At 53.8% G+C, this 18579-nt stretch overlaps 1 protein-coding gene across 1 annotated transcript; it reads left to right on the plus strand.

Annotated features, from left to right (window-relative positions):
* Positions 4501-18240, plus strand: LOC110388269 (lymphoid-restricted membrane protein-like). Its single transcript, XM_021377382.1, has 14 exons — positions 4501-4537; positions 13658-13806; positions 14478-14524; positions 14842-14918; positions 15037-15091; positions 15323-15398; positions 15536-15563; positions 16136-16276; positions 16385-16516; positions 16714-16861; positions 17308-17360; positions 17845-17895; positions 17975-18064; positions 18147-18240. Exons 2-13 carry the CDS (start codon positions 13691-13693, stop codon positions 18053-18055), a joined length of 1005 nt encoding a protein of 334 aa, XP_021233057.1. The 5' UTR covers positions 4501-4537; positions 13658-13690; the 3' UTR covers positions 18056-18064; positions 18147-18240.

The following is an 18579-nucleotide window of genomic DNA, read 5'->3' on the forward strand; positions in this document are numbered from 1 at the left end:
GCCCAGCCAAGGGCAAGAGTAAGGGCAAGGAGAACGCCGCACGGAAGGCCCAGCCAAGGGCAAGAGTAAGGGCAAGGAGAATGCCGCACGGAAGGGCCAGGAGAGGGCAAAGAGAACGCCGCAAGAAAGGCCCAGGAGAGGGCAAGAGTAAGGGCAAGGAGAACACCGCACGGAAGGCCCAGCCAAGGGCAAGAGCAAGGGCAAGAACGCTGCACGGAAGGGCCAGGAGAGGGCAAGGGTAAGGGCAAGGAGAACGCTGCATCGAAGGCCCAGGCAAGGGCAAGAGTAAGGGCAAGAACGCCGCATGGAAGGGCCAGGAGAGGGCGATGAAAATAGCCAGAGAAAGCAAAGGCAAGGAGAACACCACAAGGAAAGGCCCAAGACAAGGAGAGCATAAAAGCAGAAGGACAAGCAGCCTGTAGGGCACCCTGAAGCACATTAATGAGCTCTGGGAACACTAGGTTGAGCCATGCCATGTAACAACTAAGCACTGGTGGGTGTACATTGCCCTTACCTACTAGGGTGGCCAGTAAACTAAGTTGGGTCTGAGGGCCTTCCTTCTCCGAGAGAAGGAGTTCCAGAGCTGCTGAGCTAGCTAGAAAATGGTGCCCAGGAGATGGGAGGAAGAGGGGTAGGGGTGGTAGTGCTACAGTGTAGGTGTAGGGTCTGCAAGTGCAATGCCTTGATGCACTGTGAGTTGAGTTGTACTCTGAGTTGTACTCTGAGTTGTACTCTGAGTTGTACTCTGAGTTGTACTCTGAGTTGTACTCTGAGTTGTACTCTGAGTTGTACTCTGACCAATGCAGTCAGCTTTATTAGAGATTTGGGCTGTTACAGTTAGGGTTGTGTTTTTAAGGTTTTAAATAGGGTTTATACATTAATAAATAGGGTAATTACAGTTACAATTAGCATTATGTTAGTGTTGAGGTTCGGATTGAGATTACAATTGATGTTATTTTTACAGTGACTTGTCTGGATTAGTTTAGACAGGTCAGAGGCAAGGAGAACACAGGAGGTAAAGGAGAAGCAGCCTGTAGGGAACCCTTATGCACAGTAACGAGCTCTAGGAGCTCTACATTGAACCACTCTATGTAAACTGTGAAAATTGGTAGGTGCACATCGCCCTTACCTGTATGGGCAGCCAGTTACCAGACAAGTTGGGTTCTGGGCCATTCCAGGACATGCAGCTTTCCATTTCTTGATGACTTCATGAAGAGCCACAGATCTCCCTGCAGTTCTTGCACTGCCCAGGAGCACCGCAGTTCTCCGCTGCCACCTGTTGAACACAATACAATAATGAAGGCACTGCACATGCAGGGGCTGCGCCCTGGCACGTTGTTCTTACCAGCAGCAGCGGAGTGAGATGCCTGGGACGGTGAGACATGACGATGCAAAGGAATTTGGTCATTGGGGCAGCTGGTGAAGCCTGCGTGCTCAGTAGTTCTGAGAAACTCACCGAGAACTCTGGTTGGGATGAGCCACATCTGTCACAGAGCCTCCCTGTGCCAATCCCAGTATTTGGCAGACCGGGGGCCTCACTTCATCATACAGCTGAGTCCCATGGCTGCAGAGCTAAATATGTAATGGGGGTCAGAGATGGGGGCTCAGATATCATACAGATCAAGAAACTAATAGCATCCCCTGAGAACTGGGATGGAGATACCTGGGGTGATCCCAACTACAGTGGTCCAGAAGAGAACAATCCTTTTTTCTCCGTAAAAACAAAGAAAGTTTTAGTATCTGCTGTTAAAACAGAAAGAACCATAGGACCCCAGGGTGGTCAGCCATTATGCGCTCTGAGGACTACACCCTGGAATCTGTTACCATTGACAAATTTGTAAGAGAGATAGGGGAAAAAACCAGGCAAAACAAGAACAGAGCATCTGTGTTTAGTATTTTCCAGTGATGAAGACTGTATTAGGCTGAGTGAGGACGAAGCTAATGGCTACTGGGGTCCAGGAGTTCTCTTTGGCTTAGGACCCAGCCAATGCACCTCACTCTATCACTGGCCAGATTATCAGGCTGGGAGAACAGACCCCATGGAGTGAGATGAGCCCCTTGTAATCCCATTCAATCTGTAAGCGAGCCTCCCACAGCCATTGCTAAAGCTGTCTGCATCCAAGCAGAAGCATAAACAAGGGGCTCATGGATACTCCATTACCTGCTCCAGTATGTTTTGCAGTGCTTAAACAACTAATTTGAAGAGTCCCAGCAATCCTTAAACCCCATCAAGCTGTGAAATGGGATGAGATCAAGAGAGACACAGAACGCAATTGAATACATGATCATGATGCACAGAATAGTCTTAAACAACTCTCTGCATGGGTGGAATTAATGCATGGCACTGTTTGCTACAATCATGAAATGGGCTGGGATGGTGTGGTAGCAGAGAAACCAAGTTCACAGCCCCAGAATGGAGATCATAAGGTGAGAAACATAAAAGACAGAACAAAGGCTCAAGCAAACGGTAATGAGCTTAAAGAAGTGTGCAAACATGTTCTCAAGAATGCAGAACCTGTATATGGAAAAGGGTTTCAGCTCAGTGCATTCCCAGAGCTGCAATACTCAGTCAGCTGACCAACATTACCCTAGGATTAATCAAAGCATTCTAGAAAGGAGGCTGTAGTGAAACATCAGCCCCCCCCCCCCCAATCACTGAGTCAGAGAACAGGAGCTAACCCCTTCATCTCCCCTAACAAAAAAAGAAAGGACATTGTAAGGGCCTGTATAGCAAGTATAACTGCTTAAAACCAGTTTAGAATCCCCCAAGAAAATGGAAAAATCACAGCCCCAAAATAAAAAACAAAAATTGCTTACCCCTTCCTAAAGACCAGTGCTCATCTCACACCCCAAAGGAAGCAGTCTTCAGGTAGAGATGCTGCCCCTGCGGCTGCCAGCCCTTAAATGAGCCCAGAGAGGGATGCAGCCAGGCTCCACCCCCTCCAATCCCACAGGTGAACGGCTTCCACCTGTGCTGGCAGGGCTGGCTACACCCCTCACCAGGTGTGCAATCACTGGCTCAGGCTGGGACCTGACAGTTCCCAGTTTCCCATAAGGGAAAAAAAAGAGTAATGGCCAGAAGGCAACAGGATCTGCCTGTCTGGAAAGGGGGGGTTATCAATGGATGAGCTACAATGGCCCACATGTTCTGATTCCAGCCTGCCCGCAAAGACAATTGGTGACATTTCTAATAGAGGAGCACAAATTTCAATACTAACACAGCAAGACGCTGAGATCTGGGGATGCAGCCTGGACATCAAAGGGTGGAGATTACTGGTGTCCCCAGACCCCCCAACATCCCCCAATGTCCCCCTCGATGTCCCCCATGTCCCCATATCCCCCATTGTCCCCACAATGTCCCTCTCCATGTCCCCATGTCCTAGTGTCCCCTGGTCCCCACTTCCCTTAATGTCCCCGCAAGGTTCTCGGTGTTCCCTGATGTCCCCACGTCCCCCCAAGGCCAGGCCCAAGGTGCCCATCAACTGCCAGGAGGTGCAGTGATAGCACCAGTGACAGCACAGACAGTGACAAGGACACTGCTGTGCCGTGTGGACCACCCTGTGCTGCGCATCGGCACTGTGGCGAGGTCATGGGGGCATGAGGACACAGAGGGGATGCAGAGACATGGGGGGGATGCAGGAACACAGGGAGGACGTGGGGAGGGGACACAGAGGGGACGTGGTGGGAGGACACAGGGATGACACAAAGACATGGGTGGGACACGAGGACACAGAGGGGACACAGAGGGGACACAGAGGGCATGTGATTACATGGGGGACACGGGGGACACGGTGCTGGGCTGTTCCCGCAGGTGCTGGTGGAGGTGACGCAGAACCACTCGTGGAGCGCTGCGCTGCAGCTAGGGGTCAGTGCCAGCAGGTGGGCATGGGGGGACATGGGGGCACAGAGGAGTGTACAGCAGGGGATGAGGGGGTGGGGAATGATGGAGGGACAGGGGTACAGTGGGGGGACAGCAGGGATGGTGGGGAAATGGGGGGACACGAAGACAGTATGAAGTGACAGCAGGAGTGATGTTGGGGTGATACTGGGGGGGGGTGACACCAGAGGGTGATGCTGGGATGACACTGGGGTGATGCTTCAGAGTGACCCTGGGGAGTGGCTCCAGGGGAGTGACCCTGGGGGGGTGTTGGGGTATCGCTGGAGGGTGATGTCAGGGAGAGACGGTGGGGGTGACACTGGGGTGACATTAGGGTGATGCTGGGGGTGACATCGGGGTGATGTTTGGGAGTGACGTTGTGGGGTGATGTTGGGGTATCACTGGGGGGGTGGCGTCGTTTGGGTGACGCTGGGGGGTGTAGTGGCAATGCTAAGTCACAGCTCGAAGCAGTGATCGAGCGGCTGGTGGGGAGGCAGGGCTGGCCCAGGGGAGTCCAGGTGCATGCAATGTACCTGAGTGACAGGAAGGGGGTGGAGCCAGGATCCACTGCTTCCCAGGCATCATTTAAGGGTTGGCAGTGGTAGTGAGGGGATTTTGCTGGAGGTCTCTGCCTACTTGAGGTCTCCCAGCGTGGAGCAGGTTTGTTTCTTTTCTTTCTGAATCCATGGCTGCTGCGTTTGAGCCAGTTTTCATTTGCAACAGCCTAGAACTTTGTAATTCTGCTATTATTACTGTGTTTTCTGTCGTGTTATGTCATTACAGGGAACAATGACAGTGGGGGTGACATCAGAGAATGATGCTGGGGGGACGTTGTTGGGGGTATGCAAAGTGGTGACCCTGGGATGTTGTTGGTGGTGGGGGGGAAGTTGTCGGGGAGCTGAAGGGCTCGGACTGGAAAATGATCCTAAGATGGAACAAAGTATCCTGACGGTTCTAAGGAAGCTGATTTTTGTGCCTGTACCCGCAGGGGTCTTTTTTTGGTAGAAGGAGCTGTCCTTGGTAGTTGGTCTTGTTTTTGCACAGACTTTTTTGCAAACAGCTGTTCTGCTTGAGCTCTGCATTGTGCGCTGGCCATGCGGGTACAGCGTGCAATGGAACCAACCCTGCAGACCCTGGGGAGAATCAAAGTGGGAGAGAGGATGCAGTTGGGGAGAGAGGTAAAGTGCCCCTTGAAGCAGGGGATGCCCTGCTGGCGTGTTCCTTCTCTCTCCTTTCGGCGGTTTGCCAGCTCTCAAGGGTCAGATAGTAATAGTGCACTTGTTTAGGGAGGTTCTGCTTGCCACTTACAGGGATTATAGTGATAGTGGGGTCATATTAGGGAGTGACATTGGGGGGGGCTGATGTTGGGATATCACTGGGGGCTGACATCAGGCAGTGACGTATGGGGTGACAATGCTGGGGAGTGAAGTTGGGGGTGATGCTGGGGTATCACTGGGGTTTAACATCAAGGAGTGATGCTGGGGAGAGACACTGGAGTGACCGTGGTGGCGAGGGGACATCACGGTGACGCTGGAATGACACTGGTGATAATAGTGACATTGCAGAGTGACGTTGGGGTATTACTGGGTAGTGACATTGTTAGAAGGTGACATTGTTGCAGGGTGACACTGAGGTGATGTTGGGGTATCACAGTGGGTTATGTGAGGAAGTGACATTGTGGGGGGGAAGGGGTGATGCTGGAGTTGATGCTGGGGGTGCACGTTCAGGGTACACACTGGGGTGACACTGGGTTCAGATTTGGGAGTGATGTTGCGGGGTGATGCTGGCGTGTGATATCATTGTGGTGACACTGGGGAATGTCCTTGGGAATGACACCAGAGAGTGACGGTTGGGGGAACATTGTTGCTGGCGAGAAGCTGGGGGCTGACAGTATTGGGGTGATGTGGGGTGGGGACACTGGTGTCACATTTGGGAGTGATGCTGAGGGGTGACTATTGCTGGGGGAACATCAGAGTAATGCTCGTGTGATATTGTTGGGGTGACGTTCTTGGGGTATGACATGAGAATGATGTTGGAAAGGGATGTTGCAAAGTGATGTTGGGGTATCACGGGAGGTGATATCAAGAAGCGACATTGGAGTGACACGTGGTTGGCATCATTGGGATGATGTTGGGGTGACACTATGGGGTGATACAGCAGTGATGTTGGAGAGAGAATTTGGGGGTAGATGTTGGGGTATCACTGGGGTTTAACATCAAGGAGTGACACTGTGGTGATATTGTTGGGGTGATGTTGGTGTATCCCTGAGAGGTGGCATCAGGGAGTGATGTTAGGGTGATGCTGGGGATGCACGCTTGGGGGACACACTGGGGTGACATTGCGGTGATGCTGGGTTCAGGTTGGGGAGTGTCGTTGGGGGGGTGATTGGGGGGTATTGCTGGAGGGTGAGGCTGTGGTGTGATGTTGTGGTGACGCTGCAGAGTTATATTCAGGTGACACTGGGGTGATGCTGGGAAGTGACTTTGGAGGGTTATGTTGGGGTAACAGTGGGGGGTGATACTGGGGTGATATTAAGGTGTGACTCTGGGGAGGTCATGTTGGGGTATCACTTGAGGGCAACATCAGGGAGTAATGTTGGGGTGGCACTCTGGGAGGGACGTTCCGGGGGTGACCTTGTAGGGGAGTTGTGTAGGGGGGACCTAAAGGCCTCTGACTGAAGAATGATCCTGGGATGGAACAAAGTATCCCACAGTTTTAAGGGAGCTGATATTTGTGGCTATAGCCACAAGAATCTTGTTTTGTAGAGAGAGCGGACCTTGGTAGTTGGTCTTGTTTTTGCACAGACTTCTTTGGCAAGCAGCTGTTCTGTGTGGGCTGTGTATCGTGCTCTGGTCACACAGGTATAGCGTGCAATGGAACCGACCCTGCAGACCCTGGGGAGAATCAAAGCGGGAGAGAGGCTGCAGTAGGGGAGAGAGGCAAAGTGCCCCTTGAAGCAGGGGACGCCCTGCTGGCATTGCCTATCGAATCCACTGCCGGCATGTTCCTTCTCTCTCCTTCCAGCGGTTTGCTGTCTCTCGGGGGTCGAATAGTAATAGTGCACTTGCACTATTAGGGACTATTATGTTTAACATCAAGGAGTGACGTTGGGGCGGAGACACTGGGGTGATACCGGAGTGATATAAGGCAGTGACATTGCCGTTGATGCCGGGGTATCTCTAGTGTTGATGTTGGAGCAAAGCTGGGGTGATATCTCTGGGGAGATGCTGGGAGGTGACACTGGGCTGATGTTGGGGAGTGAAGGTGCAATGAAAAATGGGGTTTGGGGGGGTTAAAAAGAGGGATATTTGGTGTGAAAAATGGTGATTTGGGGGTTCAGATGGGGATTTTGAAGGTGAAAAAGGGTGATTTTGGTGAAAAGAGTGGATCTTGGGGTGTCAAATAGAGGTTTGATGTTTTAAAAATGTGGATTCGGGGGTTAAAAATAGGGATTTGGGGTAAGAAATGGGAATTTGGGGGGTCAAAAAATGGGATCTTGCAGTGAAAAAGGGGGATTTTGCTTAAAAGTGGGGATTTCGGGGGTTGAAAATGGGGATCTTGGTTAAAGGAGTGGATTTGGGGGTGAAAAATGGGGATTTGGGGGTTCAAAAGGGGATTCCTGGGGTGAAAAGGATGATTTTGGTGAAAAGTGGGGATTCTGGGGTGTCAAATGGAGGTTTTGTGTTTAAAAAATGGGGATTTGGAGGGTCCAAAAACGGGATTTTGCAGTGAAAAAGGAGAATTTTGCTTAAAAGTGGGGATTTGTGGGGTTAAAAATGGGGATTCTGGGGATTCGAAATGGGGATCTTGGTTAAAACAGTGGATTTCGGGGTGAAAAACGTGGATTTGGGGGGTTAAAAGGGGGATTTTTTGTGTAAAAAAGGGTGATTTGGGGGTTTCAAATGGGGATTTTGGGGGTGATTTTGGTGAAAAGTGGAGCTTTTCGGGTGTAAAATGGAGATTTCGTGTTTTAAAAATGGGGATTTGGGGTTAAAAATGGGATACTGCGGTAAGAAACGGGAATTTTGGGGGTCAAAACGCGGGACTTAGCGCATGCGCGCTACTGCCTGGAGGACTAATCACAATAGAGATTGGCGGATTGGCTGTGCAGAGCGGTCAGAACGTAGGTACGCCACTTCCGCTTTCCGGCGCGCATGCGCGCTCCTGCCTGGAGGACCAAGCAAAACAGAGATTGGCGGATTAGCTGCGCAGAGCGGTCAGAACATAGGTACGCCACTTCCGCTTTCCGGTGCGCATGCGCACTACTGCCGGGAGGACTAATCACAATAGAGATTGGCGGATTAGCTGCGCAGAGCAGTCAGAACGTAGGTACGCCACTTCCGCTTTCCGGCGCGCATGCGCACTACTGCCGGGAGGACTAATCACAGTAGAGATCGGCGGATTAGCTGCGCAGAGCGGTCAGAACGTAGGCACGCCACTTCCGCTTTCCGGCGCGCATGCGCACTACTGCCGGGAGGACTAATCACGACAGAGATTGGCGGATTCGCTGCGCAGAGCGGTCAGAAGGTAGGTACGCCACTTCCGCTTTCCGGCGCGCATGCGCGCTACTGCCGGGAGGACTAATCAAAACAGAGATTGGCGGATTAGCTGCGCAGAGCGGTCAGAGCGTAGGTACGCCACTTCCGGATCTCCGCGAGTGCTGTTTGCTGAACCGCCGGGGTCAGCTTATGGCTCCCCGGTGAGGAACGTGTATCGTCTAATCACTTTTCAATTAAAGACTGTCGTGAAAATATTTCAGGACTTGGTGTCCTCAGTGGGCAAACCTGGCACCTGCACCAAAGGAAACCCAGGAAACCTGTGCTAAGTGATTATGAATATCTGTAATATGAATGCAAACTGCAGTTTTCCACCTAAATTTACAGATGGAAAAATTTAATTCACTTGCATAGAAAGAATTGGTGCCTCGGAATGGGAAAGCAATGAATTAGAAGACAGAAAAAAACAACATTCTGATTGGTAATTATTTTGTAATGAAGAAGAGGCAGAGACGCTTAAAGAGATATTGTCAAGTACTGTAAGACCCAAACTTTGTTTTATTAATAAGCAGAGTGTTCACAGACATAAAGATCTTTAAAATTATAAAAAGCCAGGACAACGAACGTTTCAGTGAATACCACAAAGCTACGCTTATTTGGAAGCACCTACCATTAGAATCCTTTCAGTTCTCTGAATCTGCTGAAATGTGTAATACAAAACTGCCTAGACATCATAAAAATGACACTCTAAAGGCTAAAATATCCTAGAGTATTAGGAGTAAGTGAAAGGGGAATATCACAGTTTTGCATACAGACCTTTTAGCTTGATACTGTCTCTTTAAGAAAAGAGCAACTGGTTCTGATCATACCAGCAAAACCATAGCTGCAGTGTTCATGACATGGTGATGTTCAAGATCCTTAGGATGGCGAGGAGGAGACACAGCAAGTTCACTTGCCTGGACTTCGGGAGAGCAGACTGTCGTGGTTTTATGGTTTTTCATCAGTATTCCACATCATAACATCTGGCAGTGCACTAGGAGTTAGAGTTAATGCTGCAGTTCTGTAGATTGTCGATACTTCCAGTCTCTCCATCTCAGAAGAGAAGAATGAACTACAACTCCCAGAAGACTTCATTTTTCCATTTCCATTTTCTGTATGGAGGGAAAGATAAAGCTGACAGGGAGTCATGAGGCTGCCCTCTTCGTTCCCTGGCTGCTTCGCCTACAGCATTAGAGTAAGGACTTCAGCTTTGGAAACTCATTTTACTTGATTTATTAGCTTCAATTCCAATCTTATTGTATTGTATTTTATTATCTCACATTCCACTACTATATTTAATAAACTAAGTTTTTTTTCCCTTAGCTCATTGCTGCTGTTTTCCTCGTCTAGGCCCATCTCCCTACCTTTTCCCTTTCCCACCCCCTTCCCAGGACATGAATCTGTGGGTCACTTTGCCCCCTTGTCACGGGCACTAGGCCAAACCAGGCTGAACCGTGACAGCCTGGTTGTTCGCTGAAGTACGCTCAGGTTTGCAGTTTGTGGTCAAGGGCTGGGGTTCAGCTTTATGCTCGTCGTAGGACCGGGCTCCTGTGCCAGTCTCATAAATCATGTCTGCTGCAGCAGCAGCAGCTAGTGTGGGTCTCAGCAGCTTTCTTCCCAAGCTGAGAAGTGGATAATCCGGCTGACAACTGTCCCTGCCATCTGAGAACAAGCTCAGGCAGTTTTGAGAGGAGCTCGGGGAAGATGTCGGGGCCATGAGCTGCTGTGGGACCTTCACTGCTGCTCTGCTCTTGGAGCTGGAGATGTCCTAGTGGAGTCTTGCTCTGGATCGTCCTCACTGAGCAGGTTGGTGCACGGGGAGACGGGCTGCTTTTGCTTGTGTAAAGTTCTCTCCTGACATTGGCAGCTGACAAGGTGATGTCCTTATGTCCATGTGTCTACTGGATCCACTTTCTGCAGCTGTGCACCTGCCAGGATGCAGTGGCAGAAGCTGTGAAGCCTGCCCAGTGCCAGGGTGCTGCTCACAGGGAGGAGGGTGCCTGCAGGGATGGGGCCAGCGTGACCTAAACAGTTCTGGTGGGAAGGCACTGGTGTATGCAGGTGTATGGGAACTGCTGAGTCATGGCCTGAAACACTGATTGAGCACCTGGAGGAAAGATCCAGCCAACCCTGGGAGCACAGGTGAAGGCAATTCACCTGTGCAACCAGAAGGGGTGGGGCCTGGCTCCACTCCTCTTAGGCCTCATTTAAGGGCTGACTGCCCCTGAGGAAGGATCTCTTCCTGGAGATCCCTCCTTGGTGGGAGCCTTTCCCTGCAAGCCCAAAATCTGATCTGGGTGAGTGCTGTATTTTCCTTCCGCCTTTTGTAATGCTATTTCCATCGCATTAGTCCTTCTGATCGCTACAGCAGGGGTGCCTGTCCTCCAACCCCTGAGCTTGCCAGCCTCTGTCTGTCCTCAGGGGTAGCTGTTTTTCTATGCTCTGCTTGCTCTGCCTCGTGCCCTGCTGTACAAATCTTGGTTGTGGGTTCTGTTGAGAAGAGACTTTGTGCTTGGCTAGAAAAAGCAAAAAAGCATCAACAACAAAAGGCACAGGTTAGACCCACGTGGCCAGGCAGCGTGGAGGGGAATGGCATTGCAGTGCTCAGGTTCTGTCAGCTGGGTCTCAGCCCAGAGGAGGGGTCTTTGGTGCTTGGGGCTCTGCTTTCTAAAGCAAGAAGATGCCCAGAGGTGTGCTAGTAATGCTTGTGAAAGCCCAACTCTATCAGAACCATTCCTCTGCCTTTGGACATGCTTGCTGAGCAGCTGGGAAAGCACTGATGGTGAGGAATGGGAGGGATGGTGCTGCTCTGGGTCCTGCTGCACTGCCTCTGGTTGGACTTGCATGGTTGCACCCTGCAAACCTCAGGCATCCTCTTACAGCTCAGATCAATGTCCTCCACTCACTGCAAATCCTCCTCTGGAAAGAAGCATGAGTGACCATTCCTTGCATCTCAAAACTCTTGGAGGTGGGCCGCAAACTTAACATAGAGAGACAGGGAAGAGAGGAGATCCTGAGGGAGATATTTTAAGGCTGTGTAAGGCAGAGGGTGGCAGTGCCAATTTGCCTTTTGACATGTCTGTGGCTATTTAGCACATTCTTGCTGCTTTTGCTGAGCTCCTGTGTCATTCTGGTGCTGGCAGTATGAGCTTACAATGTGCTAATTGTCATTAATTGGTGCTAATCATGCATGTTTGTGTTGCTGGGGATGTGGGGCTCTCCTTCCCCTACTATGACTCATTGGCAGCTCTGCTGTGGGGTTGGGTCCAAGCAGGAGGTGATGGCCCCAGGAGGGAAAATCCATCCCTGGAGCTTCAGGGGCATTTGCAACTCCATCCTGGTGGGGGATCATTAAGATGGGAAAAGACTTCTGAGATCGAGTCCAGACATCACCCCAGGCCCACTAACTGTGTCCCTAAGAGCTGCTGATGGCCATGTTCAAGCTCCATCCCGCTTTGGCACAGCACAACTCCTGCTTCAGAGCTGCCAGTGGCCTCTCCCAACTCTCTTTGTCTGCCATGTCGCCCTGGGGCTGTGTCCTGAGCTCCCAGCAGCTGGTACAAGGCTGGGCCAGCCCTGCTGCAGGTGGTGAGATGCTGTTTGCTGGCTGCCCTCTGAGGGCTTAGGAGACTGGCGGACCCCAAAGACCTGCAGTGGAGACATGGGATGAGGGAGACAACAGTGCATTCCTGCCTGCAGGCTGGTCCTCCGTAGCGGTGAGCACCGAATCTGACTCCACTTAAGCTCCTTAGGGGAAGAAAGCAGATTCAGGGGATGTGATGGATTTGATCAAAGAGGTCATGCAGAGAAAGGGTCATTGAGGTTAATGGCTGAGGTGAAGCAGGGGCAGTAGGAGGGATGGGGCTTCCCTGCATCACCACATACAAGCCGTCCCAGTGTACCCTCTTGCTGTGCCCCATGTGAAGGTGCGGGGGCTCTCACCTGGTGCTGAGGCTCAGCTTTTCCCCTCCAGCCCCCATCACACACCGTACCCCATATAGGAGATGCAGGGCCACCTGTGCAGTGCCCAGCCTGGCCCCGCATGGGGAGCTCCGACTGCTCTGTGCATGTCCTTTAAAGGCCTTCTCCCTTTGAGCTGTTCGCTGGCAGCTCCTGCAGCGGATGTGATCGCTGTGCTGCTGGCAGTGTGCACTGTGTGGTGCCCTGGCGCCCATCCCCAGGGTCCCGACTGTGCAGAGGGCTGGAGCTGAGCTGGGGCTTTTTGGGACGGATTCGGGCAGGTAATGACCTGGGGAATGTTTGATGAAGTCAGTGAGCCAAGGGAGAGTGGGGCTGGCTGCCCGGGGATTATTTACGCTATGCTGTGCAATGAGCTGCATGCCTATGTGTTGCTAGCCGTGGATCAAAGATGTGGGGTGGGTGGTGAGATAGGGTAAAGCACCAGGCTGCAGGGTCTGCCATAGCTGTCCCGGAGCTGATGCTTTGCAGCAGGGACTACCCCTCTGGATGAAACTGATGCTCACTGATGGAATGAGTTTGGTTTGTTGTTTGGGGTTCCTGGACCCCTGGGCAGAGGTTCTGGGGACAATTCCCAGTGCACGGACATGGAAGTTGTCAGATATTCCTAGGTCAAAACTGATCTGTGGGAGAAGGGGGTGGCTGAGCTCAGCTGAGGCTTTGCACAGAGTGAGCCCCTTAAATCGGTGCTGCATTTCGTATCCTGACCAAAATGAACAAACAAAAAAAGAAAGAAATTTCCTTCTGCCCCGTAGCTGCGTTTCTGCAGGCTCAGCTCCTGGGACTGACAGCGACTCTCTGGGCCTTCTGCCATCTTTCTCTCTGTTGTTTAAACATTGGAAAATAACTCAAATGAGACACCTGAGCTTACTTATAGAAGGATCTAGGAATCCCATGCATTTATTTGCACAGGAGCCTGACTGGCAGGATGCTTGAGGTGTCCCCAGCGCAAGTTGCTCCCTCTCTGCACCAGGCAGGGAGTGCAAATGTACCCCACAGAGGGGTGAGGGTCATGCTGCTCATGCTGGAAATCATGGGTGGGGGGTGGGAAACAGGGGTGGCAGGGGGAAAAGCCCATCTTCCTCACTGCACAGAGGTGACTTGGTGTAAATCCGTCACTTGCCTCTCCCCATGCCCATCCCAGCAGCATCCTCCTGCAGCCCACAGATGCCTCCGCGCTGCCGCTGGGTGAGAAAACACTTTAAAAATATAACATTTAGAGGCGTTCTCCCATCTGTGCATGGCTAATACGTGTCTCTCATGATAGGTGTGCTGGTCCTGGAGCCTCTGTGCTGTGCAGATGAAGCCACGGGTGGACACCTCGCTGGGAGCGGGGAGAGAGGTGCGGGGACGAGCCCAGGGGCGTGCGGTGCGGCGACAGCGCAGGGGCTGCCAGAAGAGCCCCCCCCAGAGCAGGTATGTGCACCAGGGTTTGGTAGCGTTGGGATGGGGATGGCAGTGCCAGATACAGCACTCAGTCTTGGTTTGGCGCAGCAATGCTTTCTCTCATGGCCACTGATCCTGGGGAACAAATTGCAGGGAGGAGAGGGAAAAGTGCTGCTGAGCTTTGCTCGGAGCCAGGAACAAAGTTTGGGACTGCAAACTCTTTCCCACTTGGGTGCTGGCCTCTGGCATGGTGGCTGTTTGCGCAGCAGCCCTTGTGTCTCCATGCACTGTGATGCTCCAGCAGCCCTGGCTCCATGGAGCTGCTAGACCCCTGTGAGCACAGGGTAAGATTTTGAGGTGTGTGACTGCATGCTAAAGCCTGCTGTCCCCACAGCGGTGACACGAGCCAGCTTTGCTGCTGTGCCTGCAAGGAGGCCAGCTGGCGGTGAGGTCTGCTTGGCAGCCAGGGCAAAATAAATGTGCTAAGAAGCACTGCTGCAGGCTGGTGACTCATTGCTGGCTCCTCTGCAACGGAGGGGCTGTTAGGTACAGGGAGAGCTGCTGCACTCATGCCAGGGACAGTGGGGACGGAGTGGGCTGCGGAGGATGCTCGGAAAGGACCCAGGTCCCAGACAGGGAGGGTGAGATGCTGCCTCTCCTGCTGAAGTTGCTTTTGGGTTTACTCTAGTTCCTCCCTGCAGGGAGCAGCAGGCAGAGCCAGCTGGGCTCCTCGCAGTTCCGGATGAAGGTAAAGATATCTGGGGTGGGGGTGGGGGAAAGGGGTAGCTTTGTGCCCCCTCCCTCCCTGAGCAGCATTGCATGGGTCCAGCTGGGAGTCCCTCATCCTAGCAGCACCTCCTTGCATCCTCATGTCCCCTCCAGTCCTGCGACCCTGACCTGCTTCCCGACAGCTCCTCCTGGATGGTGGGGACATCCTTAACCCTGTGGGGTGGGACTTTGGGGGATACCTGCCAGCCCACACTCCCCAGCATCTTGGAGGTTCTAGGGGTCCCAAGGCTGACACAGGGATGCTGCCACACTGCTGCCACTGCTCTCCCTCCCCAGGGAGGATGAGCAGTCCCCAGGAGCACCTGGATAGGGTTTTGGCTGCAAGCAAGGAGAGCATGGAGAGCGTCAGTGAGGTGAGGAGGACAGGAGGGCAATGGGTTTGGGTCTGCAGAGCAGCTCAGTGATGCTTTTTTTTGGGGGGATGCCATCCAGCACCAGGAAGGGGTTTGCTCTGACAGTGCCCCTCCACAGGAGCCGGGCACGGAGCTGGCTTTGTGCACCGGAGACGGCGATGGGATCGAGGAAGGTGGGTGAATCACCATGCCATGTCCCAGGCTGGGTGCCCTTATGGTGGAGCATGAAGTGACTGGGGACAAGCGTGGGAACTGCATGACCTGATGGGGTTCAGCTCCCTTGGTGGGGACATGGGAACCGTCCCTGCTGGAAGAAGGGCTGGGACGTTCCCACGCCTGTATGGGAGGATGGGAGGGAGGAGAGGAGACCAAGCAAAAGCTCTCACATATTGTCCTCCCCACAGATAAAGGAACCCCAGAGGAGTTACTGCTGAGTTTCCCCATTGAGCTCTCAGTGCTGGAGAGACTGGGACTGCACAGGTAAAGGGGCGAGTGGCTGCATTGCTGCTGGGGCTGCGGAACAGGGGTCCTGAGGCACCTCTGGGAGTGGATGAAAGGCATTTCAGCACACAGTCCCCGCTATGCCTCCAGCTCTGACAACTCTTCTCTTTCCACAGCACGGATTTGACGGAGCAGGACGTGGAGGTGAGGGCTTGCGGGTGAGCTAGGGAAGGGGAAAGGGGACCGATGTTCTACCGAATCCCAGCCGGGGGACTGTGTCCCGCTCCTGGGCTCCGCAGTCCCCTGGCAGTGATGCAGTTGGCATTTGGATGCAGTTGCGTTTCTGTGGCATGATGAGCAGCCAGTAATCCCACAAAGTGCTCCTCGAGTTCCCTGAGCAGGGAGGCAGCAGAAACCTCCGTCATAAAAAATATTTGTCCTGTGAGTGCCAGGGCTGAGTCAGGCTCTGCTGCCCTGCATGCCAGCCATGACCTGCAGCGAGAGCTGGTGCCTGCTTGCCGCATCCTTGTACCAGAAGGCCTTGGGATTCCAGTGCATTATTGGCTGCCAAGGGATGTTCCTGTCCTGTGGCATTGCGCAGGGTCTGACCCTAGTGTGCGGCGTTCTGATGAGAGCCGGAGTCAGGCAGTGCTGATGGTCTTTATGGAGAGCAGTGCTCAATGGCACATGGGAGTGAGTCTGTGTCTTGGGGATAGCCATGCATAGCCCCAGTGGCCTCCCCTTCATGTCCCAGTCCTGTGCCCTTCTGCCCACAGGCAGCCTTTGCACACCTCGCCCTGGCATTTCGCTGTGACGTGTTCACCCTGCAGCAACGGGTGCAGGTGGAGAAGCGGGCACAAGATGCAGCAGAGGAAAACATCCAGGAGGAGCTGGGGCAGTGTCAGACTGCCCTGGAGGTAGGTGGGCACTGGAGGGGGTTGACATCTGCTGGGGGTCTCCAGCTCCAGAGAGATTTGGACAACTCCAAGTCCCAGCTCCAGCTGCTCCGTGCTCTCCTCCTGCAGAGGCTGAGCACATCCTGCACGGATGTGAGCTGCAAGGAGGTGCTGGAGCAGCTGCAGTGCAGCCTGGCCGTGCTGGCAGCTGCTATCAAGCGTGCCACCAGTGCTGCGGAGAAGCTGGGAGCTGTCCACCAGGTGGGTGAGGGATGGAGGTGCTGGGAACACATCTCTAGGGGCTGTGCCTCCTCCTCGCAGTGCTTGTGTGGGCTTTGTTGGCACACACCAGGGTGCCCTAGGAGTGAGAAGGGGATGCGTTTGCACCCAGAGAGGGCTGGTGGGCGCGTGGGTCCATGGGCGAAATGGGAACTGAAGGCTGGTCCTCTCGGGCATAGGAGGCGCGGATGAGCCGAGCGGCGGAGGTGATGGTCCAGCATGTGGAGAACCTGAAGCGGCACCACCTGCGTGAGCACGCTGAGCTGGAGGAGATGAAGTGCCTGATTCAGCAGAACTCCCGCAACCGGCAGCTGGCAGAGACCCAGGGTGAGGTGGACTCAACCCTGTGGGGGCAACGCTACAGCATTCAATTCCAACCCCCCCACGAATTCAGCATGACTCTGTGCTGCGGAGCCATCAGCTGGGGACTGGGGGTGGATGACAGCTGGGACTGCAGCTGCCAGACCCGATGACAAATGCAAGGGGTGCATGTAACAGCAACCACAGAGTGGGAGCAGGTGCTGTTGGCTGTCCTGAAGCCCAGTGGGGAATGCAGGGCAGGGGGCACACAAAGGATGCCCTGTCCCTGCAAATCCCATGCACAATGCGTGTGTACAAGCAGTCTCCCCTGGCTGGGCACACCTGTGGCTTGTGTCAAGTGGAGAGCATGTGGTCCTGTCTGCTTCCAACATGAGGGACGTTCACGATTGCCTGCATGTCAGCCCCATTTTTCTTTTTGGAGGCAGTGTGAGATTTCTTCTCTTTTCTTCCAGATGACGTAGAGCTGCGTCTGAGGCCTCACCCCCTGATGCGAAGTTTCCAGCAGGTAATGGCAGTGCAGCACCTCTCCCAGCACCACCTCGTGCCATATGAATGTCCCTCTCCCTGCTGTCCCCACGCACTGTTCCCCCAGGGCAGCACCCCTCTTCCCAGCCACTGCTGCGGGCAAGGTCTGCTGGAAGCGCTGGGGCAAAATGTAGGGGAGAGCTGCTGGCCCAGAGACCTCAGGCAGTCCCTCTGCATTGCAGGGCTTGACGGGGAGGAGGCTGCTCTCTAGCTCCAGCTCAAATTTGGCTCTGCTTCCCCTACAGCTCATGAGGTAGGGGAGCACTCAGGAGGGGTTAGGTGGCACCGCTTGGCACAGCAGGGACAGGTGCGATGCTCTTGGCTTTGACGCCCCTTTTCCTCATCGCCTACCAATGGGAGGCTGGCAGTGTCTCTTCTCCTTGGTGTCCCTTGCTCACATTGGGGATGGAGAGTGCAGGGAAGGATCAGCACTGTGCTCACCCTATCCCCTCTGTTCCCCGCAGGCGTCTGCACGCCGCAGAGTCAGCATTGCTGTCATCCCAAAGCAGCTCTTGGTAAGGACATGCTCAGTGGGGACAGGTGGGCTAGGTGCCACCAGGTCCGGGTGCTCACGCTCCCTCCTTTGGTGCCCAGCCAGCTGCCAGCATGGATGACCAAGCAACCCTCGCTGGCAAGCCCGAGGGTGCCCAGCACCAGACCAGCGCCCAGAGGTAATGGTGCTGGGTGAGTGGAAGGGTGGGGGGAACCACATGGCTCTGTCTTCCACTATCCCATGGGGCACAGTGTCTCATTTCTCCCTCCCCAGGAACAAACTGGAGCCACCAGGCCAGGGCAACGCGGTGAGCGAGGGACTAGTGGCAGAAGCAGGCAGCAAAGAGTCAGAATCGAGCACAGGGGGCGAGGAGCTGGGGAAGCTCAGGCTGATGTGAGCAATACCCTGCATCCTCGGGGTTCTGTAATCCCTGTGCTGCCAGCAAGTGGGGATGGAGTTGGGGGGGCTTGGGGATGGAGGTTTCTGACTGTCCCACTGGGAACCTGGCCTGCCTCAGTTTCCCCATGCACTTTGAGTCACCTGTGCTCTCCTCAGTCTTGTTTCATCCAGGTTTGGGCTAAGCCTTGTCCCTGCTTGGGGCAAGTATTGTGGCCTTGGGGTGAAGGATGTCCCTTGTTGCCTTGTCCCCAGGTCCAAGGAATCCCCTGTGGAGCTGTGGCAGCCGTGGCTCATCCTCCCGCAGCCC

This window comes from Numida meleagris, chromosome 25 (genome assembly GCF_002078875.1).
Source record: "Numida meleagris isolate 19003 breed g44 Domestic line chromosome 25, NumMel1.0, whole genome shotgun sequence".
Lineage (NCBI taxonomy): Eukaryota > Metazoa > Chordata > Aves > Galliformes > Numididae > Numida > Numida meleagris.

Coding starts and splice junctions, on each gene's coding strand:
- LOC110388269 (XM_021377382.1), top strand. CDS start 13,691: ATGAAGCCACGGGTGGACACCTCGCTGGGAGCGGGGAGAGAGGTGCGG. Junction 15,399..15,535: donor GAGAGACTGGGACTGCACAG/GTAAAGGGGCGA, acceptor CTCTTTCCACAG/CACGGATTTGACGGAGCAGG. Junction 16,517..16,713: donor AGCTGGGAGCTGTCCACCAG/GTGGGTGAGGGA, acceptor TCTCGGGCATAG/GAGGCGCGGATGAGCCGAGC.